General features: G+C 38.5%; 1 protein-coding gene across 2 annotated transcripts in view; it reads right to left on the bottom strand.

Moving 5' to 3' along the window:
- The window catches only part of slc4a1ap (solute carrier family 4 member 1 adaptor protein), a 25,448-nt gene continuing 1,347 nt past the window's right edge, over window positions 1-24,101 (bottom strand). The window contains exons 2-14 of one of the 2 annotated variants that reach the window (XM_088355113.1): window positions 23,684-23,879; window positions 23,452-23,580; window positions 23,294-23,354; window positions 20,874-21,013; window positions 20,634-20,794; window positions 19,149-19,218; window positions 17,233-17,422; window positions 15,273-15,369; window positions 14,950-15,205; window positions 13,258-13,356; window positions 13,108-13,175; window positions 8,937-9,006; window positions 1-771 (exon numbers count right to left, since the gene is read on the bottom strand). In XM_088355113.1, coding sequence (XP_088211239.1) covers window positions 722-771; window positions 8,937-9,006; window positions 13,108-13,175; window positions 13,258-13,356; window positions 14,950-15,205; window positions 15,273-15,369; window positions 17,233-17,422; window positions 19,149-19,218; window positions 20,634-20,794; window positions 20,874-21,013; window positions 23,294-23,354; window positions 23,452-23,580; window positions 23,684-23,879 — 1,587 coding nt within the window. In that variant the 3' untranslated portion in view covers window positions 1-721. Of the gene's footprint in view, window positions 772-8,936; window positions 9,007-13,107; window positions 13,176-13,257; window positions 13,357-14,949; window positions 15,206-15,272; window positions 15,373-17,232; window positions 17,423-19,148; window positions 19,219-20,633; window positions 20,795-20,873; window positions 21,014-23,293; window positions 23,355-23,451; window positions 23,581-23,683; window positions 23,880-24,101 lie in introns of both variants that reach the window. The other variant, XM_088355112.1, reaches the window with a different exon arrangement.

The raw sequence follows: 24,101 nt of genomic DNA on the forward strand, positions 1-24,101 counted from the left end.
AACTTTTTTTGGGACTGATATTTTACTACACATTTATATAACAATATACATTGTTTTTATTACAAAGACACAGGCAATAACTTCAAAAGCAAATGCAAGCAGCACACAGTGAGAATCCAACATAAATGCACAGCAATGACTGACTGGTGCATAAGTACAATCCTGTTAAATAGAGAACTAGGAGAAGGTTGTCCCGTATGTGTGCGTGGCCCATCTGACACACAAACTCTGCATACTGTAGCTTGAGTCATTATCAGCTTGCGTTTCATCCAGTAAGCCATCCAAGTGTCCAGATGGTCAGAAAAGCTGCTTCGCTGCTCTCCCTCCCTTCTATACACTCTTTTGTAGGGGGACTACAAAAACAAAAATCTAATGCCAGTGATCCAAAGACCAAATAGGGGAGCGATACAGATTGAATATCAGGTGGTTTGAAGTGAAAGAAGAGCAGCCGAAAAAAACCCAACTATTTGGTCTGCTTCATCCTTGCCCCGCGTTTTCTATTTTCTGCTTGAAGGTGAAAAGGACGGAACCCGATTCTTGCGTGTGGAGGTCAAAGGGGTCCGATTTTTGAGTTGGCAAGGCTGGGACCTCTGCGTTTTTGTCTATAGTTTTAGCTGTTGCATTACTTGAGGGGCGGTATTGGGTTCAATTCCCTTACGGTGTCTTGTGAGCTTGATCATTGGTTGTGATGAAACGGACAGGAATTGTGTCACACATTCGTTTAGTAGCCATACTTGTCATTAAGATGCGTTCGTCCATCTCCTGTCTGACCTGAAAGTAACAAATATGGAATTTATTAACAGGGTTCGTACGGGTGCTTGAAATCATTGAAAAGGCTTGAATTTTTAGGTTGAATTTTAAAAGGTTGACAGGTGCTTGAATTTTGGGTGACATGCTTGCAAATGCTTGACATTTCTGCCATGTTTCTCGAAAGTCTTCATAGGAATGACGCTGACACCGCCCTCTGGTGACTTTGCCATTGCATTTCTTCTTCCCTGGTAATTAACGGCAGCTGGAATTAGTTAGTACAGCATTTCCCTATGAGACATCATCGTCCCCTACAGTTCACGGCCAGAAGGACAGGGGCATGCTACCCCCAAACGGGACAATGACATTTGTATTAGAGCAAGGATTGTTGCATTAATCAGCTCGGTAGCCTAGATGGTAGGGCGCCCGCTCCGAGACTGGGAGGTCGCTGGTTCAAGCCTCGGCCGAGTCATACCTAAGACTTACAACATTGGTACCCATTGCCTCCCTGCTTGGCAACCCTGCATTAAGGGTTGGAATTGGGGGGTTTGGTCACCTAATGACTCCCAACATAGCAGTTGGGTCTAAAAAACCTGGCGCCGATCGAAGGCGACGAGTCACGTCGATAGCTTCGCGTGACAAAATGATTTCCGGTAGATATCATGTTGATGGTTGATACTGGCTGAATAATAATAAATAAATAAATCATGGACATTTATTATGAGCTGTGGTAAATTGTAATGGGAACTACTTCCTGCAACGGAAACTGTAAGGTACCTATGGTAAATAATAACGGTCAATGGTCTGCATTTATATAGCACTTTTCAAGTCACTGAAAACCCCCCAAAGTGCTTTACAATGTGCTCCACAATTACCCATTCACATGTACACGCGCACGTGTACACATGCACCGTTAGCAGCGACATATCACTGTCATTTTTACCAAACACCTATTTGAGTAGAGATTCGAGTGAAAATCAACTATTATTGCGATTTCCTCAAGATTTAAAAATCCTGAATACATCAGAGGTTTTCCAACCTTTTTCAAACGTCTAACTACTTTTTGTTACAAATTAGCACAAACGGCACTTTTGCCTAATACACAAGTAGATTCTCATTCTACTCTCTTAATTGCTTAAAATATTTGTCTATACTCCAATAGATTTTTTTGTCCATAAAACCCATTAACTGGGATCTATTTGAAATTCTAAAATAACAACTTATGTTATTACTATTTTTTTTACCAATGTTATTACCAGGCAAATTTGGCCATTAAAAAAGGGTACAAACCCTGTATTAAATGAAAAGAAACCAATTGAGAACCCAATTCATGCAAAGTTCATTTGAACTGGCCCACTGCCTTTTAACACTAGCAAATTTGCTACAACTCTTAAAATAGTTTGTTCACCTTAACAAGTCATATCATTAGTCCCCATTGCCGTGTTTATTTTCATATCTTTTTTTTTTTTCCCAACTTATACAAAAAAATCACAAGCCGCGGTCCGGGCGGTGAGCGCTTGATCCTAAACACAAGATCATTAGCGATATAGATGGCATAGCAAAAGGCATTTGATTTTATCTCATTATCACACTATTTTTACTCACTGTCATATTCAACAAGTTGTAATGGAGCAAAATGGGAAAAAGTTCTGTAAATACAACGTTGTTCAACATGGTACAGTGAGTTTAAACAGTGGGATGATGAGATAGAATCATGTTTTTTCCTATGTCATATACAGGACTGTCTCAGAAAATTAGAATATTGTGATAAAGTTCTTTATTTTCTGTAATGCAATTAAAAAAACAAAAATGTCATACATTCTGGATTCATTACACATCAACTGAACTATTTCAAGCCTTTCATTATTTGAATATTGCTGATTTTGGCTTACAGCTCAAAAAAACTCAAAAATCCTATCTCAAAATATTAGAATACTTCCTCAGACCAAGTAAAAAAAATAATTTTATAACAGCAAAACTAAATCAAACATTTGAAAATGTCCATTGATGCACTCAGTACTTGGTTGGGAATCCTTTTGCACGGATTACTGCATCAACCTGGCGTGGCATGGAGGCAATCAGCCTGTGGCATTGCTGAGGTGTTATTGATGCCCAGGATGCTTCGATTTCGGCCTTCAGCTCATTAGCATTTGTAGGTCTGGTGTCTTTCATCTTCTTCTTAACTATACCCCACAAATTCTCGATGGGGTTCAGGTCAGGGGAATTAGCAGGCCAATCAAGGACAGTGATGCCATGGTCAGTGCACCAGTTACTGGTGGTTTGGGCAGGTGCAAGATCATGCTGAAAAATGAAATCCTCATCTCCATAGAGCTTTTCAGCAGATGGAAGCATGTAGTGCTCTAAAATCTCTTTGTACACAGTTGCATTTACTCTGGACTTGATGAAACACAGTGGACCAACACCAGCAGCTGACATGGCTCCTCAAACCATTGCTGACTGTGGGAACTTCACACTGGATTTCAAGCAACTTGGATTTTGCTCCTCTCCAGCCTTTCTCCAGACTCTGGCGCCTTGACTTCCAAATGAAATGCAAAACTTTCTTTCGTCTGAAAAGAGGACTTTGGACCACTCTGCAACTGTCCAGTGCTTCTTCTCCATAGCCCAAGTCAGACGCTTCTTCCGTTGTCTTGAGTTCAGAAGTGGCTTGACCATGGGAATACGGCTATTGTAGCCCATTTCCCGGACACGTCTGTGAACTGTGGCTTTTGATACCTGGACTCCAGCGTCAGCCTACTGTCTTTGAAGCTCCCCCAAATTCTGGAAGCGGCTCTTCTTCACAATTTTGTTAAGGCTGCGGTCATCTCTCTTGGTTGTGCAGCATTTCCGGCCACATTTTTCCCTTCCAACAGACTTTTTGTGGATATGCTTTGGAACTGCACTCTGTGAACAGCCTGCTCTTTGAGAAATTTCTTTTTGTGTCCTACCCTCCTGATGGAGGGTATCAATGATGGTCCTCTGGACAGCAGTCAGATCAGCAGTCTTCCCCATACTTGTGATTTAGTTTACTGAACCAAGCTGAGTGTTTTTAAGGCTCAGGAAACCCTCGCAAGGTGTTTCGAGTTAATTAGATGATTCAGGTGATTAGTTGAATAGCCTACTTGTATACTTTTTCATGATATTCTAATATTTTGAGATAGGATTTTTGAGTTTTCTTAAGCTGTAAGCCAAATTCAGCAATATTAAAATAATACAAGGCTTGAAATAGTTCAGTTGATGTGTAATGAATCCAGAATGTATGACATTTTTGTTTTTTTAATTGCATTACAGAAGATAAAGAACTTTATCACAATATTCTAATTTTCTGAGACAGTCCTGTACAGCCCGAGTAGTGTAGTGTAGATCAAAGCGGCAGCCTTTCCAGCAGCTCCGTGTTATTTCGCACTTTTTGTGATTTATTGTTTTAAGTGCCTGCTTCTATCTTCTGTGTTCTTCATACCGTTTGACAACTACACTTTGGATTACTTTCGATCCTATGGACATGGGTTTTAACGCACAAAAATGCGTTTATTCGAGGAATGAACTCCTTGCCCTGAAGAATTCTCGTGCCGGCGTGAGGAGGGGGCCCTATCGTGGATAGAGAGCCGGAGCTAGCTAAGCGGCTAGCGGCGTTATAAGTCTTCCGTACCGTCCGTAATCATGGTAAATGTGAGCTCTCTACCAAATAAGACCGACGAACTTGCTGTGCTGGTGAAAAACATCAAAGCGCACAGGGAGTGCAGTTTCCTGTGTTTTACGGACATGTGGCTCATGTCTAGCATCCCGGACGCTAACGTGGCGCTACCCGTATCCGGCTTCAGCGCTGTTGGACAGAGACACGAAAGCCCGCAGGAAGCGGAGAGGAGGTGGACCCGCTAATACGAGGTGGTGTATCCCTGGGCACAAAGATTTCCATCTGCTGCAGGGACGTCGAACTTTTGGACTAGCGTTTGACGTCATGAACTCCGCTGTGGCTAAATACAACAAAGCACCCCGAGGGCATCCTGTTAATCTGTCAATAAACAACAGAAGGATACTGCTGGAAGTGTGAATTTCCCTTCGGGGGATGAATAAAGTATCTATCTATCTATCTAGTGATTACACAGTGGGTTCAAGCTTGTTACTACTTTTTTAATTATTGTAATCGTTATTATTACTAATGATATTATTGGGCAGAGGGCGCAAGAATGTTGTCAGACATTAACCGATCTGTGGTAGGAAAAGTTGCTAATGATGACAAAAGAATAGGAATTAGGTTTTATCTCATGATCACACTATTTTTTATTAACGGTACCAAAGACAAATTTTAGAGAATGGAGAAAACAGGAAACAATCTCCGGGTTGTTATGGGTGAAATATGAAAAGGCTTTTGGTTATGTCTCATTATCACACTATTTTTACTCTGGTACCAGAATGGAAAAAACAAAGTCGTGCTGAAACATACAAATAAAAAAAAAGCACAACGAAGAAAAGAACTGTTTGGTGTATCTGATGATAATTCGGACTTTAAGAAACATTAAATAAACACATTGTAAATTTAAGGTTGGTATTTTGTTCAGAGTTCAGCTTTGTCAATAGATCATTTTTAATCATGGCTGCACATTTTCAATGTTTGTCACTTTCATGCTAAGTTTAAAATGAGAAAGTTAAAACATTTTATACCAATTTTTCAATAATTAGGGTTACGCGTAATACACAACTAATACACAACTAAATGTTATACAAGAATAGTTAGACTGGAACAAGAAGCCTCCTGATGCATTTGTAATACTTTTAAGTCCTCAAGGTGGCGCTCTTGATGAAAAGAGACAATGAAAACAGTTTAAGTTTGCAGGATATTTACAGACCAAGAGCTCCATCATGCTTCATGAAGCTTCATTTGTGGAACCACTACCACTTATCTCCAAAACAGATGTACCTTAAAGGAACCCTGTGTAATATTTGACCACTAGATGTCTCTGTATTGCATAGTGAAACCAAAAACAAGTGTTACCAAGCACAAGGAAGAGTACAAACTACAGAAACTTTAGAGTGACCAAACCCTATCGTGTTAGTTCTCATTTTTTTGCCCGGCCTTTTTTAGGTTTTGGGGTACTTGAGGCAGCAAGATGATGAACAATCATAATAGCTCCCTTGCGATACGGGTCAAGTTGTCAAAAAATGCTGGTGGTAAATGATATTCTAGTTCATGTATTTTTGCTTATTTTTCAAATCAATATTTATATATTTTCAAATGAGTTTTTTTATATAACTAAGACCCACTAAATAACATTCCATCTCCCTTTAAATGCTAGTAAATATTTGTGGCAATTTGAGTTAAATATTTTTTGTAATTTTCTCATTTGATGTTTTTTTCTGGTCAATCGAGGAAAATTATATATAAAAGAACACAGTTGTCTTTAATTAAGAACTCACATAATTCATGAACATTTATTCGTACTATCTCCTGAGCATATGGACGTAAAAATAATGTACAGTAATCCCTCGGTTATCGCGGTTAATGGGGACCAAAACCACCCGCGAAAAGTGAAAATCCGCAAAGTAGCGATTTTTGACGATTCATTTGTGTAATATAGCTGCAAATAAGTATTTGAACACCTGAAAAATGAATATTGATATTTGTTACAGTATCCTTTGGTTAAGATTAGAGGTCAAATGTTTCCTGTAGTTTTTCATCAGGTTTGCACACACTGCAGGAGGGATCTTGGCCCACTCCTCCACACTGATCTTCTCTACATCAGTCAGGTTTCTGGGATGTCGCTGAGAAACACGGACATTGAGCTCCCTACAAAGATTTTCGATTGGGTTCAGGTCTGGAGACTGGCTGGGCCATGCTAGAACCTTGATATGCTTCTTATGGAGGAACTCCTTGGTTTTCCTGGATGTGTGCTTCGGGTTGTTGTCGTGTTGGAAGACCACGACCCATCTTTAATGCTCTGACTGAGGGGAGGAGGTTGTTACTCAAAATCTCACAATACATGGCGCCAGTCATCCTCTCTCTATTGCAGTGCACTCGTTCTCTCCCATGTGAAAAAAAAACACCCTTAAAGCACCCCTATGCTTCACAGTAGGGATGGTGGTCTTCGGATTGTACTCTTCATTCTTCTTCCTCAAAACACACTTAGTGGAATTTTGACCAAAAAGTTCTATTTTGGTCTCATCTGACCACAAAACTTTCTCCAATGACTCTTCTGTATCATCCAAATGGTCATATGCAAACATAAGACGGGCCTTGACATGAGCTGGTTTAAGCATGGGAACCTTTCGTGCCATGTATGATTTCAAACCATGACGTCTTATTGTATTACATACAGTTACCTTGGAAACGGTGATCCCAGCTCTTTTCAGGTCATAGACCAACTCCTGTCATGTAGTTCCGGGTTGATTCCTCACCTTGCTTAGAATCATTGAGACCCCACGAGGTGATATTTTGCATGGAGCTTCACTAAGATTGAGATTGACTGTCATGTTTAGCTTCTTCCATTTTCTAATGATCCCAGTGGACCTTTTTTAATCAAGCTGCTTGGCAATTGCTCCGTAGCCCTTTCCAGCCTTGTGGAGGTGTACAATTTTGTCTCTGGTGTCTTTGGACAGATCTTTGGTCTTCGCCATGTTACAAGTTAAAGTCTTAGTGATTGTATAGCGTGGACAGGTATTTTTATGCAGCTAACAACCTCAAACAGGTGCACCTGATTCAGGATGATACAAGGAGTGCAGTTGGACTTCTAATGGGCGGACTAACAGGTCTTTCAGGGTCAGAATTCTAGATGATACACGGGTGTTCAAATACTTAATTGCAGCTGTATCACGCAAATAAATTATTTAAAAAATCATTTGTGATTGTGATTTCTGGATTTTTCTTCTTAGTTTATTTCTCTCACGGTGGGCATGCACCCACGAAAACATTTCTGAGCACTCCATGATTTCTATGCGGGAGAAATAGTAAAATAGGTGTTCAAATACTTATTTTCTTCACCGTATTTGTTTATGAGACAAATCTCTCCCAGTATCAGTGTTGGGTAAAAATGTAATACATAGCTTACATTTTCAGTAGCAAAAAGTTCTTCCCATTACGATTTACCACTGGGAAACGGCATCTTATTTTTCTCATGATAAATGCTCATGTTTGAAACATAATCCTTGCACTATTACACATTTCATAGAGCCCTGTTTAGGTGCAGCATTCCCCTGGCCTCTTGGGTGGGTCCCTTAGGGAGCGATGACGCTTCATAAGACAAAGCCGTACAAACTAATATCAGCTGCAGTTAATAACGAGAAATGAAAAAATGCGATAGCAAAACGAAGCCCTGAGAGGGCAGTATTGTCATTTTCAAGCACACTTCATTAAATATGGCAACAATTTTAAGTACTTAGAAACATGTCACTCACAAATCAAGCTCTTTTCAGTACTTGAAAATGAAACATTAAAATTTAAGCATTTTCAGGTATTTCAAGCACAAGTACAAACTTTCTTTTCAGATTTGTCTAGGGCAGCGGTCCCCAACCTTTTTCAAGCTGGGAGCTACTTTTTGTTAGTAATTAGCAAAGGGGCACCTATTTTGATATGAATTTTAAAATACCAACTTGGCTAAATGACTTGCTAAATAGCAGAAAAGGGTAGCTTGATAGATAGCTAGAAATTAGGACAGAAGTTAAGCTTGGTAGCAAGCGAAAAAATGTCACATTTAAGCTAAATAAGCTAGAAAGTACGACGATAGCTAGATAAAAAGCTAAAAAGCTAGCCAGATAGCAAGCTAAAAACTGCACATTTTTTGAGCTCATTCGCTTTATAAAACCCATAAATTGGAATTTAGCTTGTGGTATTCCTTCAAAATGAATCAATAAAAAGATGAATAAACAAACACGTTTAATACATGAATAGATTCTCATTCTATTCTTTTAATTAATTGCTTAAGGAAATTATTACTACTTGAAATTATTGTTTTTTTTTCCATGAAGCCCATTAACTGGAATTTATTCCTTAGAATTTCTGAAATTATTATGTTATCAATGTATTATTACTATGTTATTTCTACTTTAATTATTAAAAATATGATTAAATAGACATTTTACTAGAAAATTGCAACGACCCAGCACTGGTCAGCTATTTTCAGAACAGGTCTGTAGGCACCTCAGATGCCCTTAGGGAGCATCGCGGGGGAGACCCAAGGTCAAGAGAATTGAGATGTTACCTGCAGGTGGCACCCAGACGCAATAATCGGGGTCATCTTGTGGATACTGACTGGTGAGCTGCAGGGGTGGCTGTGGAAAGCCCACAGAAAACACTGTTACTTGACGTCACAAAAATATTGTAAAATATTTTAATTACGTAATGTGTGCTTAATGACGCGGTTGAAAAAATTCAGAAAATTTTAAACGAGAATGATACAAATTTAAATTGGATATTGACCAAAGATTGGGGTGTTTGGTGTCCATATTATGGGCAAGATTTTCCCAAATGAGAAATATCTCAGGACTAAAAAAGTGGGCCCTATCGTGTGGTGCGCCCTGTGTAGTGTTAAATATGGAAATAGAACCAGCTACGGGGACTGCGGCCTTTAACACGGTGCGCCCTATGGTGGTGAAAATAGGGTAAGGCTACTATGTAAAAGTAATTTGGTGGAAGTGTGTGGAAACTGTATACAAAGACCCCTTGCTACTTCGCACTTTAGTTAACACTGGTTCACCCCGTCGCAGATTTTACATGGAATTGTTTTATTGGCATTGATATCAACGTATCGTTCATTGTGGTCAGGTTGTATGTGTGTGTATTGGATGGGCGTGACTGTCTGCATGTGTGAATGTGATGGGCTGGTGTATACTGTTAGCTGCTAGCTTTTAGTGGCTCGTTGCATTCAAAATAAATTTAGGAATTAAGTCAGACTCAAAAGAGTCAAAAGAGTGCAGATAAATGGCTGTTTACCAACGGGTGCTCCATAGATTGTTATCGGGTCCGGGATTCGACTAAGGCGGCGTCAAAGGGGGAAAGCAATAACCTGGCTGCACATCCAGCTTTCTGCTACGGCTAAGATAAATATCCTTCCAAGCTACCCTTGTGGAACCTGGCTAGTCCTCAAAGCCAGATCCTTTTAACAATTAAATAAAGATCTGGAGCTACAACTTGTGGGAAACCGCTACATTCGTGACTCATGTATTTTAGTCCTCGCAGAGACTTGGTTCTAATTGAGGACACCTGATACTAGCACGCAGTTAGCCACTTGCCCTCTAAATTGCTTTCTTACACTGAAAGGAGAAGCCCTCCGATTTAGTTTTACTTTTGTATAATGACAATAAAAACATTTATTCAACTGCAATTATGTGTAGTGTGTTATTAGTAGACCTATAGTTGTTATTTTGTTTCAGTCTTACACTCTCAGTCGGTAATCCCGAAGTAAATTCAACCCTTTGGGGGCTTTTATGAAAGTTAGACGCTACCTTGCAGATTTTCACCTTTTCGTGGGTGGTTTTGGTCCCCATTAACTGCAAAAACTGAAGGATCTATTTAATGCAAAATGTTTTTATTTATTCTGAACAATAACATTACCGTAAATTCCGGACTATAAGCCGCTACTTTTTTCCCCAAACGTTCAACCCTGCGGCTTATTCAGTAATGTGGCCAATTTATGTAATTTTTCTAACAGCCGCCAGCAGCGCTCGAGTACAAAAAGTAAGATTTAGACCGGTGGAATATATGCGCCGAGGAAGACTGCAACTTCTTAGCTTGTGCACAATTTAAATTAGTGTAGAAATATCCTCACCATGCAACTTGCAAAAAGAAAGGCACATGACGCAGCTTTCAAGCTAAATGCAATCGAGCAGTCCGATAAAGAAGGAAATAGAGCTACTGCACGTAAACTTTGCGAGCGTGTTGCTGAACAAGGGAGCGTGGGACGACGTCTACTGGACTGTCTCGGAAAATTACAATATTGTGATAAAGTTCTTTATTTTCTGTAATGCAATTAAAAAAACAAAAATGTCATACATTCTGGATTCATTGCACATCAACTGAACTATTTCAAGCCTTTTATTATTTGAATATTGCTGAATTTGGCTTACAGCTTAAGAAAACTCAAAAATCCTATCTCAAAATATTAGAATATCATGAAAAAGTATACAAGTAGGCTATTCAACTAATCACCTAAATCATCTAATTAACTCGAAACACCTTGCGAGGGTTTCCTGAGCCTTAAAAACACTCAGCTTGGTTCAGTAAACTAAATCACAAGTATGGGGAAGACTGCTGATCTGTCTGCTGTCCAGAGGACCATCATTGATACCCTCCATCAGGAGGGTAAGACACAAAAAGAAATTTCTCAAAGAGCAGGCTGTTCACAGAGTGCAGTTTCAAAGCATATCCACAAAAAGTCTGTTGGAAGGGAAAAATGTGGCCGGAAACGCTGCACAACCAAGAGAGATGACCGCAGCCTTAACAAAATTGTGAAGAAGAGCCGCTTCCAGAATTTGGGGGAGCTTCAAAGACAGTGGGCTGAAGCTGGAGTCCAGGTATCAAAAGCCACAGTTCACAGACGTGTCCGGGAAATGGGCTACAATAGCCGTATTCCCATGGTCAAGCCACTTCTGAACTCAAGACAACGGAAGAAGCGTCTGACTTGGGCTATGGAGAAGAAGCACTGGACAGTTGCAGAGTGGTCCAAAGTCCTCTTTTCAGACGAAAGCAAGTTTTGCATTTCATTTGGAAGTCAAGGCGCCAGAGTCTGGAGAAAGGCTGGAGAGGAGCAAAATCCAAGTTGTTTGAAATCCAGTGTGAAGTTCCCACAGTCAGCAATGGTTTGGGGAGCCATGTCAGCTGCTGGTGTTGGTCCACTGTGTTTCATCAAGTCCAGAGTAAATGCAACTGTGTACCAAGAGATTTTAGAGCACTACATGCTTCCATCTGCTGAAAAGCTCTATGGAGATGAGGATTTCATTTTCCAGCATGATCTGGCACCTGCCCACAGTGCCAAAACCACCAGTAACTGGTGCACTGACCATGGCATCACTGTCCTTGATTGGCCTGCTAATTCCCCTGACCTGAACCCCATCGAGAATTTGTGGGGTATAGTTAAGAAGAAGATGAAAGACACCAGACCTACAAATGCAAATGAGCTGAAGGCCGCTATCGAAGCATCCTGGGCATCAATAACACCTCAGCAATGCCACAGGCTGATTGCCTCCATGCCACGCCGGATTGATGCAGTAATCCGTGCAAAAGGATTCCCAACCAAGTACTGAGTGCATCAATGGACATTTTCAAATGTTTGATTTAGTTTTGCTGTTATAAAATTATTTTTTTACTTGGTCTGAGGAAGTATTCTAATATTTTGAGATAGGATTTTTGAGTTTTTTTCAGCTGTAAGCCAAAATTAGCAATATTCAAATAATAAAAGGCTTGAAATAGTTCAGTTGATGTGTAATGAATCCAGAATGTATGACATTTTTGTTTTTTTAATTGCATTACAGAAAATAAAGAACTTTATCACAATATTCTAATTTTCTGAGACAGTCCAGTATATGACATAGTCTCTTTCCCATAATGGGGAAGACGACTTTGATGACGTCAGTTATAAGGAGGACGATGAGGACGGTTTACCGTGATTGCTGCAAGAACGGTATGTTTTTTTAACAGTGCCGTTTGCTGTGTTGCGAGCGTGTTGCTAGTAGCGTTTTGCTACCCTTCACAGGCACGGTTTGGGATGAAAGTTATATTATTATTAAAGCTTTGAAAACTCTCTTGGTGTACCGTCTTTCTTTGTAAATATGTGTAACCATGTATAATATGTATTTGCAACTGTATATTTTTGTAATGTATTTATTTTAGAGACTTATTCTGATATGTTTTAAACGGGCGAATCAAAAAGAAGGGGCGAAAACAACCGGGGCTGACGGGAGGTGGAGTAAAGGTGAGACGTGTTTGTGGACGCAGCGGACAATAGTGTATATATATTTTTCCCACCCTTATTTTTGGAAATATACAATTTCTTTCCTTGGATTATTTTCAACGGGACCCGGACTCTGCAGGTCTGCATCAAACGTTAAGTACCGGTATCATATTCCGTTCATTTTACCGGCTGTGGTTTTTGGACTATGTACTTTATATTCAGTTACAATCGCGGCACTCAAAGTCGGGTTTGGGTTAAATGTGTGATTGTGTTACATGTTTTAATGTGGGTGCATGCGGCTTATATACAGGTGCGCCTTGTGTAAGTACAAAAGTGGTTATCCTCTTAAAATGTAGTGGGTGCGGCTGATCAAATTAATTTTAAATCTCCCCCCCCCAAAAAAAAAACCCATTAACAATGCATTCCAGTGAAAATTTACTTGAGGTTTTCTAGAAAAGTAACAAATGTCTTCAAGTGACCTTACCCTATTGGGGCCCATGACTTTCTTCTTTTTCTTGGGACTGATTTCCTCATCACCAATGTCTTTTGATTCTGTTAAGACATGACGAGTTAGGGCCTGATTGTCACATTTCAAAGAAGCCTAAGACAACCACATGGAAACAATAAATCTCACCACTTGATCCTGGATCACAGTTGGGTTTGGTGTTCTGAGGAGCCACTGGGCTACCTGTGTTAAGAGGAGACTTGCCTTTTCTCTTTTCAGGACTTTGCTCTGATTTGAGGGGGGAAAAAAATCACAAATGGTTTCCAACTGGCATCTGCATCACAATCACTATTATGAACAGTATCTACTAAGTACTGAGATTCTCAAATGAGGAGACCTGAAGGCAAGTTAAAGGGTACTTGTGATTTTAAAATCTAACTTAATCACAAAAACCTAAAAAAGCATAATCAATTACTTTCCTTCCATCAGTATAGTGAAAAAAAAAAAAAAACAATCTGTCTCTTACGAGCTTTTTGCCAATGCTACATATATTGTTGAGATTTTACGTTTAACTATTTTTTCTTGTAAAATAAGAACAATACATTATTATGAGTAATAATTTAATACTGCCCATAGCAAATATTTCTATTTGCATTAAAACTTTTTTTTACCAAAATAAAATATATACTTATTTTTTATATCAGTCTTCAATGAATATGCAGTAATTCCTCACCATAATGCAGTTTACTGTACACGGTTTCTCTACTTCCCGGTGTTGCATCATCTATTGTGTTCTGCATTCATATTGGCTAATCATTCTCCCTGATTATTATTTTTCGACTGTAAAGTAGTTAGTTATTTGTGAAAAAATACAACAAAAAAACAACAACTTTTATTTGGTTTATTTGTTAAAGTTGGGGTGCATAGTTTGAGAGTGTCCTGTAAAGGTTGAAAATATTTTCTCTATTAAGTATGTGTTAACAATGCCCAACTGAGTTCAAAGAGCCCTTATGCTTTATTTTTCACAGCGCCTATCTTGTCATCTTACTTTCATCTGGCCTGTTCGAGCAAAACAAACCCCCAAAGATATTTAAAAAAAGACTTTATTTGAGCGAGTCTAAGAAATGCCATGTACCTGCACACAAATCATGTGTTGCACTGCTGCCATCCCCTGCTTAAAGTAATGATTGCAGCGTTAAGTTTTCAAAAGGCGCGACCCACCTTTTAATACAGAAAATGTTTTAAACTTTTTAAGGACACCTCAAAATCACGCACACCACCTTAAACCGAATGCTTGAGCCTCTAGAAAGGGTTCGTTTCAGTGTATAATAGAGTGATTGTTTAATTAATGTTATAAAAATAGAGGTTTATACTTCACGGATTTTGCATAGAATAGGTTATTTTTGGAACATAACCCCAGAGGGATTACTGAATAAAGATATACGTGCATTAAATATTAAACATACATACTGAATGAAAGAAGTAAAATAATCTTCCAAAGACGTTTAGGCTTATTTTTATTATGTTTCTTATTTTATGAGGGAAAACAGGTAAAAATATAAATACGCTTAAAATAAGCACATGTATCAGTCAATGGAATAAGATTTATTCTTACACTTTGTAATGTTGAGCATCTTTAGTGAACCTATTTAGAGAAATTGAAAAACACTGACCTTAAATAACAATGAAATGCATTCCTTGACCAAACCTACTAAAATAAACAAGAATTCCCTGAATAGTAAGATGAACTTAGTTGCATCTATATTTTTTATTACTGAAGTGTAGTAATTTAAAACAATTCATAAAAGTTGAATTCCTGGAGTTGAACAAACAAGTACTGCCTCCTAGTATCATAAATGATGAACTAGTCATTTTTCTAACCTTTAGTCTCCGGCGTTGATTTTTCTTTTTGTGCTGAAGTCTGTTGGATTATGAAATCGCCGGCCTCAACAGGATTTATATTTAACTGGCACCCTCCATGCTCCTCCTTTTTCTCAGCTGTCTCCTGCTCTACTTCATTCTTTTCTTCCCCCACCTCCTTATTCTCCTCTTCTTCTTCCTCTTCTTCTCCGCTGGGGGGAAGTTCTTTCATGTTAAAGAGCGCAGGAGGTAATGTTGGACGCTTTGCTGGAAATTTCTACAAAACATTTGAGGACATGTTAAAAAATGCATTGATCTAATTACTCTACCCAAATTGTACTTACCCCAATGGTGCCCGTCTTCAGCTTGAACTTGCTTCCTCCCTTCATGGCTCCAAAAAGAGGCAAGGTTTTTTTCAGTTTCTCAGGGTTGGAGCTGCCACTGCTGCACCAAAAGTATGATCAAGTTTTGGTCTTAAGTTATCGTCACTATTTCAAGACAAGTCAAATTTATTTATATAGCCCTTAATCACAAAAAAATCTCAAAGGACTGCACAGGATTACAATGACACAATTACCTGATCTTAAACCAACATGCGAGCAAGGAACAACTCAAAACCTCAGCGTGAGGAAAAAGAGAAACCTTGAGAAGGGACCTCACAAGTGGTATCCCCCTTTCAGGATGATCAGGGTGTTACATTTAGCATTACAGTACACAAACATAGTAAACACTAGGTAACATGTTGAACATTTGTCCGGAAAGTGTATGACAGCCGCACTATTTAAGTTGTTCAACAGTTTAGTTAGTATTACAACTTAGGACTGATCCCATCACTTCCCTTTGCAGTCCATTTTGCTACTTTTTGTGGCAATACACGTTCATGGGGAGACGAAGACTATCCCATTCCTTAGCAAAACTAAGGGGAAGAGGAAAGAGCAAGGAACGAGGACCTTTTCATGAAAGAATAAGCAGGCGGCATTACAGGCCAGCTGGAAATGATTGTGAGATTAACATGCTGAATTCTCGATGTTTTTTTGCTGTTTTTTTTGAAGGGACGGTGTGTATCATTCGACCACTAGACATCACTGTATTGTGTCAAGCAACCAAAAACGAGGGCTAAAAAGCACAAGGAAGTATAAAAATGAAAGGAATCCAGTGACCCAACAGCAACATTTTCTCATTTTTTTGCACAGCCTTTCGTGAGGTTGTGTTTTTTTTAGGTACCTGTAGCAATAAGATTGTGCACAATGATGTCAGCTTCTTCTAGTTCAGTACCATCTTATATCGAAAAAATACAAATTTTCCGACCTTTGACTATTTAAAAAGAATCGTACTTTTATATAATAGCTCATGTTTTTTTGTAATAATTATTAAAATCAATAAATATAAATATATTTTAAATAAAATATTTTGACCAAAATGAGGCGCAAAATAACACACACAGTCCCTTTAAAAGTGGAGAAATCAGAGAAAGACTTGATGATGATCGAATTGTGCCTAAATCTGCCAATACTTCTTTGTCGATCTCGCCTTCCAACCGACGCCTGAGACACAACCTGGCCGAACGGCGACATCATGTGGCGATTCCTACAAAGACTTCACGTAAAATAAAAGATTAAGCACAGCTGAAATTTGGTCTTTTACATATTAGATCGCTTGCACCCAAAGCTTTACTTGTTGATGATCTTATTTGTGATCACAAACTTAACCTGATTGGTCTGTGTTAAACATGGTTGAGATCGGATGAGTTTTCACCGCTAAATGAGGATTCACACCCTGATTATGTAAGCTCTCATGAAGCACACTCTCTAAAGAAAGGGGGCGGAGTTGCGCTTATTTTTAAAACTATGCTCAAATTAACCCACGTGCCTCTAATAATTATAAAGCGTTTGAGGCTCTTGTCATGCGCTACGCTTTCATGTCAATTTTTGTAGTAACTATTTATAGCTCCCCTGGACCATACTCGGTTTTCTTAAATGAATTCTTGGAACTATTGTCAGACCTCGTAACCCATGGAGACAAAATAAGAATGGGGATTTGGGGTTTTTCCCCTACAGTTTTGATCTTATTATTGTTATTGATATTTTATCTTATGGCAGTGGTGTACTCAGCAGCCAGGAGTACTGAGCCATCAAGAATGTTTTGTATAAACTGTGCTTTTATCTTTTCCAAATATTTAATATGTAAAACTACTGTAATTTAACACATCATCCTTTGTGGACAGAAATGGTGTTCAAGAGTGTAACATTTACCGTTTACCATATCTGCATTAAACATTCATGGACAGAGTGGCAACTCTTTCACCTTGGGATGAGTGCAGGAAGTTGGGAAGGGCGAGTGAGCTCCACCAGTTTACGGATTCGCTGAGCATCCTTTCTCAGATCGGCAATGTGCACGTGAAGCTTTCTGCGCTCCACGGCATCCATGGATGCTTCGCTTCGCACCGCAGTCATGAAAGCGTCGAGTGAGTCGTCGGCAGAAGCACCTGAAGTATCTGGGCCCCAAATAACCACGGGAAAATTCTTACATTCAAATATTACATTCACGTTTGCTTTTCTGTAACAGCACAATTCAAGTATAAGAATAAAACGTGGGAAGCTTTTTGGCAGTGTTTTGTAAAGCATTAAATACTTATCAAATAAACAAGTAAAAACTTTAGAGTGCCATTACAGTTTTTGCATTTTTCAGAAATCCTTATTGAACGTTTTATGTGTGGCATTCAAACAGTGGCAATCATGAAGTGTGGTAAAGTGATTTGGATTATTATGAACCGGTTACATTATTGTCACTATTGGAAAATAATGTTGCTGTTCTTTGATTACTACACCCTTTAAGGCAGATCGGATTTTGTCACATTGGAGATTTAATGTAGAGAAAAGGCGCAGGGGAAGTCCATAATAACAGATTCGAATTTCTGCATCTTCTCTTTAAAACATACGGTCATCACTGGGTACATGATAGGATAATTGTTAATCTATAATGCATTAACTAAAAATATTGAGCACTGCAGATACCCTTACAGTTGAGAAAACAGCTGCATTGTCATGTTTGTGTTACTCCAGTATGTTTGATGTTCATTGTTTTACAATGGTGTCCCCTTGATATGTTAAACTTCTGTGATTGAATTGTTTGTAATAAAATAAAAAGGGGCTGCTGAGGTTCTGGTCAGATGAGAATTAGGTCCCACACTAATTACATCTTCTCATGAGCTGAATTAATGTTTTTTTGTGTGTGTTTTATTCAGAGATGTAAAGTGATAGACCAAACAGTACAATTAAAATGGATCATGATGTATTTATTTTAGTCATGTATTTGTATTTCCAAATAATTAATGAAAGACCACCATCCAAACGAATCCCAGATTAATGAATTTGATTTTTCTTTTCTTTTAATAATATTATTACTCTTATTATAAAAATGCAAACAAAAACTTTGAGCTGCTCAAGAGACAGCAATAGAAAATAAGCAAGTATATTTTTGAAGGAACAATGAGACTGCAAAAAAAGCCCCATGAGTCTCATCTCATTTGCCCCCAAAACCCTTCAAAAAATGAATACAGACTCATTTATTTATTATTTTCCTTTTTGCACCATGGGGCTGCTAATGTCATTGCACTATTTTTTATACTTACACTTACAGCCTGGGTCTGTATGCTCATGTTTTCCCCCCCATTTTTTTCCTTTTAATTTTTTATCACATTTTTATTCCACAGTGCCAGATCTATTCGCGTGGTGAACAATGTTCGTTGTACTCAATGACAATAAAATCTGTTAATCGTTGGCACACAGTAATAATAATGTAAACGAATCCTTGCTTGGTCTGCATAAAACTTAACTTCAGACATGATGCCTATAAAACAAGCCGGAGTATTATCTATGGCTGAGATAATACAACCCAATATGATCAGAGACGTCAAGCTATTGCTTGTATTGTTTTTTTGCCCCAAGAGATGCTGCTGGATAAAATCGTAAGAGGGATGAAGGGAGGTAGGTAGGTAGGTAGGTAAGGTAAGGTAAGGTAAGGTAAGGTAGGGTAGGAAGGAAGGAAGGAAGGAAGGAAGGAAGGAAGGAAGGAAGGAAGGAAGGAAGGAAGGAAGGAAGGAAGGAAGGAAGGAAGGAAGGAAGGAAGGAAGGAAGGAAGGAAGGAAGGAAGGAAGGAAGGAAGGAAGGAAGGAAGAATCAGGACACCCCTAATTGCAATGGCTATTCGAAAATACTCACCTTTGCCGCGGGTGCCCAGTTTTTTCTGCGTTTCTGCTACCTCCTCCTCTACCTGAGAAAGCTTGGCCAGCTACAAAAGGAAAAAAAAGATTTCTTGTTTGAAAAATAACCCTAAAATCCCTGGCACTTAGTTATATAGCTTTAGCAATAATAACCCATATAGTTGTGGTCAAAAGTTTACATACACTTGTGAAGAACATAATGGCTTGGCTCTCCTGAGTTTCCGGTTATTTCTACAACTCTGATAGAGTAATTGGAACAGATGGTTATTTGTCACACAAAAACATTAATGAGGTTTGGTTCTTTTATGGCTTTATTATGGGTTAACAGAAAAAGTTATCAAATCTGCTAGGTCAAAAATATACATACAGCAGCGCTAATTTTTTGTAACATGACCCTTGGCCATTTTCACTCCAATGATGCGCTTTTGGTAACCATCCACAAGCTTAATACTACTACTGCTTGACGGTAGGCATGGTGTACTTGGGGTTAACCAAGCTAACTTTTCTCCTTCAAACATATTGCTTGGCATTGTAGCCAAATGGCTAGATTTTCGTTTTGTCTGACCACAGAACTTTCCTCTAGAAGGTCTTATCTTTGTCCATGAGATCAGCAGCAAACTTCAGCGAGCCTTAAGGTGCCACTTTTGTAGCAAGGGCTTCCTTCTTGCACGGTAGCCTCTCAGTCCATGGAGATGCAAAACACGCTTGACTGTGTACCTGGGTTCCAGCAACTTCTAATTCTTGGCAGATCTGCTTTTTGGTGATTCTCTGTTGAATCTTTACCTTCCTGACTAATTTTTCTCTCAGCAGTGATAGCATGTGATAGCTTGCGTTTTCTTCCTGATCGTGGCAGTGACAAAACAGTGCCATGCACTTTATACTTACAATTGTTGCCATTGTTGCTCTTGGGACCTGCAGCTGCTTTGAAATGGCTCCAAGTGACTTTCCTGAATTGTTCAAGTCAATGATTCTCTTTTTCAGATCCATGCTGAGCTCCTTTATCTTTTCCATTGTAGCTTTTGTGGGGGTTTGCATCCAATGAGCCCTATTTGAATGACCTGAGAAAAATCACCAGCTATAGTCACTCATAATCACCCACAAGTTAAAAGACCATGCTAAGAAGCACATTTCACTGACACAACTTTCTAAGTCACAAAAATTGCTAATTCGTGTTGCTGTATGTATAATTTAGACCCAGTAGATTTGATCACCTTTTTCTTTTAACCCGTAATAAAGTCATAAAAGAACCAAACCTCATTAATGTTTTTGGTGTCAAAGAACAATCTGTTCCAATCACTCTAACAGAGACAAATCCGAGTTGTAGAACTCGGAAACTCAAGAGAGCCATGACATTATATTCTTCACAAGTGTATGGCAACTTTTGACCACAACTGTAATTGTATCACTTGAAAACCTTTTGGCTAGTTGAAAATTGAGCAAAATGATCTTTTAAAACAGTTACTCCCACATGTTCCATATTTACCAGTGATTCATAAGTCTCCGGCCGCTCCTCTATCTTTCCAGCTTTTTTCATTCTTTCTTTCCTTTTCTTCTCTACGGTGCCTGTCCTATCCAGAAAAGTGTCGTCGTCGCTGTCATAATAATCCTCATCTTCCCAGTTCTTTTTTTTGCGCTTGCGGGAAACTGTTGGGGTTTCGTATACTTTGTCAAACACTCTGAAGGACTTGAGGCAATGCTTAGACAACCATAAGCCCCAACCCACCTGCTTCCTGGCGCAGCACCCCTCTTGCTTCCAGCATCCTACAGGCCTCGAGACAGCACTGGACTGCTGCTTCTTTCTTCTTCCCTGTGTGGGTCACTTCGGCAATAAGCTGCCGGCCTAACGCATCGTCCACTGGTAGCCTGGAAGAGCCATTCAAGATATCATTCTGCAGCCAGGGAACATATTTCAGATGCATACTGCATCTAAGAATGAAACAAAGTTTACACGTATGTGTAACGGTGCTGGAGAGGGTTTCCTCAACCAGGGTGCTGTGACACCTTGTGTCCTGTGCCACAGGAAATTGTCCCTAAGTAAATAAAAAAATTTAAAATCATGTGTCGCCCAAAATAAAACACGATATTGCTCAATATTAGTTGCAAAAACTAATTTATCAAGTCAGAAGTTCAGGTTACTGATTTTAAAGAATATCTGAACTTATGCTGCTGCAAAAAAATAAAATATTAATTTGCCAGAAAAGTTTCCAAATTTTAAAGGGAGAAAAATACAGGAATTATCAAAAAAATGCCTTTTTAAAATACTTGTAAGTTGAGAAATTAGCATTTGTTTTACATAACATGAAGCTTACCAAAAGGGAGCAGGCATAATCGTCTGCCGTCTTGCTACTAAGGGTACACAAACATTTCGAAGAGGCTGGGCATAAAATGAGAAGTAAAATGATGTGTTTTAGTCTGTATTCTGCGTTGTATTCTTTCGTGTGCTTTTTAGCACTTGTTTTCGAATGTACTACGCCATACAGATAATTTTAGTGGTCGAATAATATACATCGTCCTTTAAAGTAAATATTTTTTTATTTTACAAACATATTCTAAATTGTATAGTATTTATAAATGGATTCATTTTTAATAAATCTGAATTTTACATTTATGGATATTACGAGTCTTTCTTTATTCTCAAGGCTTTACTGTATTTTGCAGTGCCTTTTTGAACAACACGAAAAATACATACTCAATTTCCCTGCTCCTCTGGCTCAAGATAAAAATTATAAATTTTCAATAAGTCAAAGAGGTCAGTCTCACAATTCAAAATCCATAACAATCCAAGCAAATTACTAACAAGATTTAAATCTTAAAATATATTTATTGTTGCAAATCCTGCATTGCTGTACTAAATAATTAGTTATAAATTCGACACATAAAGACATTTTAAAGACACAATCATTTTGATTTTATGAAATGAAAATATTTTCTCAACACTTTCTAATAGCAATGTGCCTTGATGGTATAAAGTGTGCCCTGGCTCAAAAAAAGGTTGAGATGCACATGTTCAAGGCATACAAAAATGCATTTTCAAACAGAGTTTTGTTAAATGAAGCAGAATTGGCAAACTTCAATTAATATAAATTGGGAAGATTTGACAAAAACGGCAACACAAGAAAAATGTGAGGTAATTCTTTGTGCCAGACACAAAGCTTCATTTAAGTAATTCAAGAAAACTCAACTTGTAAAAAGGAAGTCATTTTCTAATTCCTTTGTATTGCCAATTACGCTTCCCTTTTTGTTGAATTTAGGTTAACACTATTTTCAGAGGTGACACAGCAGTAAAACGTGGTTTTTGGTTTATCGTCAGCATAGAGAACAATCTTGTCTTGTACATTTTTTTCCTAAATTTCGGTACCGATAACTAGGAATATTTTTTTCTCATCTATTTTTTTAAATCGAAGCAATAAATATGTGTTACCCTGTGTTAAAACATGCATCTGATTAATTGTCTATTTAATCTAAATCTAACTTATCTATCCAAAGTGCTTTATGAATCCCGATTTATGTGTCTGTGTGCGCGCGTATATGTGTTTGTATGTGACCTGTATGCTCTAAAACGGCAGAACTGATTTTCTTAAAACATTTACACAGTTGTACTTTAGGCCTCTGTGAGACTCTTTAGCTAGTTTCGTGTCAAGGCACCCCTGATGACTACCAACAAAATCCATAAACATTTGCTTTTCAGCTCTTTTGCGCTACGTAGTGGATCCCTGATTTATTACACAACCTACAGATTCCTCAACCTCGCCCAGCAACACCAAGACCAGCAATGCTGGGCCATTTTGCTTGTTACCATTAATTATTATTATTCATACGCCAATTAATGTCGAAACTGGTGCATTCAAAATCTATCAGGTATTTTAAGAACTCAATTTGCTGCACTAAGAGAAAAGGGGCGTGAATATTTTACTAAGTCCTACATTGAGGTTATTTTGTCAAGTTTAAATGATAACATTCCGAAATGGGCACTTTTCATAACGTGTGCATTCGGAAATTAAGCCTATTGATACCTGAACTAAATGGTAAGACCACCCAACCCAAAAAAGTCTAAAAACCAAATATGTGTTGTGCTTTCAGAACCAAGAACTGTTCTGTGGACATGCCAACAACTCTCTTGATCTTTTAACTTAAAACACTTACTTGATCCTGCAGAGCCAGCTACCGTGGCTTTTATCTTCATACTCAAATTCCAGCTCTTCACCTAATGTTAAATACCAAAAAAAAAAAACCCAAAAAAAACAATAGTATCAAAATGCATAAATGTCTAGTTGTTATGAATTTAAAGGAAATCTTATTACCTTCCCTGTCATAAAAACCCTGTAAAGCTTTCTTGGGGTCTTTTAAGTAGGCAGCTTCTTGGTCTTCTTGGAACTCTGTTGAAAACGGGTTTTCTGCATTTTCATCTTCTTCTGGAAGCGCCTCGTCGGCTACGCGCATATTTTTGGGAAATAAGATCAAGATTAGTGTTAAACTTGACACTTCCAGAGCAAAAAAAAAAAAAAAAAAAAAAAAACACAAAAAAAAACTAACCCATTCCCCAAGAGCAGCCTGAGTCGTCATTAGAGACTCTGCTCTTGCTACTCTTCTCTTCGTTCTTGTCTGTCTCCTCAACATCAGAACCCTCTCCCATCATTCGCTTCTCGAGCTCTGCCCTTTGTTTCTTTGCTTTCTCCCTCAGCTCAGTGACTGTCAGTGAAGATTCTTCTTCCTCATCAAATTCTGGTCCCTGAAGAGATTGTATGAAGAAGGAAAAAAATGTATGCTGTAACATGTTTTTCTGCCTTAAGTGAGCTAGACGGTACTTTTTTTTTTTTTTACTTCCGGCTGTCATCTCCTGGCTTGTGTCATCATTACATCCTATATTAGCTTGTCAATCATATGAGTGCATGTATGTCCATTTCTTAGAAGCGCTCAAATAAACACTTCTCATCTTTCTTGGGGTTTGAGT

The sequence above is a fragment of the Urocampus carinirostris genome, chromosome 15 (assembly GCF_059441175.1).
Source record: "Urocampus carinirostris isolate Australia breed hairy pipefish chromosome 15, RoL_Ucar_1.0, whole genome shotgun sequence".
Taxonomy (NCBI): Eukaryota; Metazoa; Chordata; class Actinopteri; order Syngnathiformes; family Syngnathidae; genus Urocampus; species Urocampus carinirostris.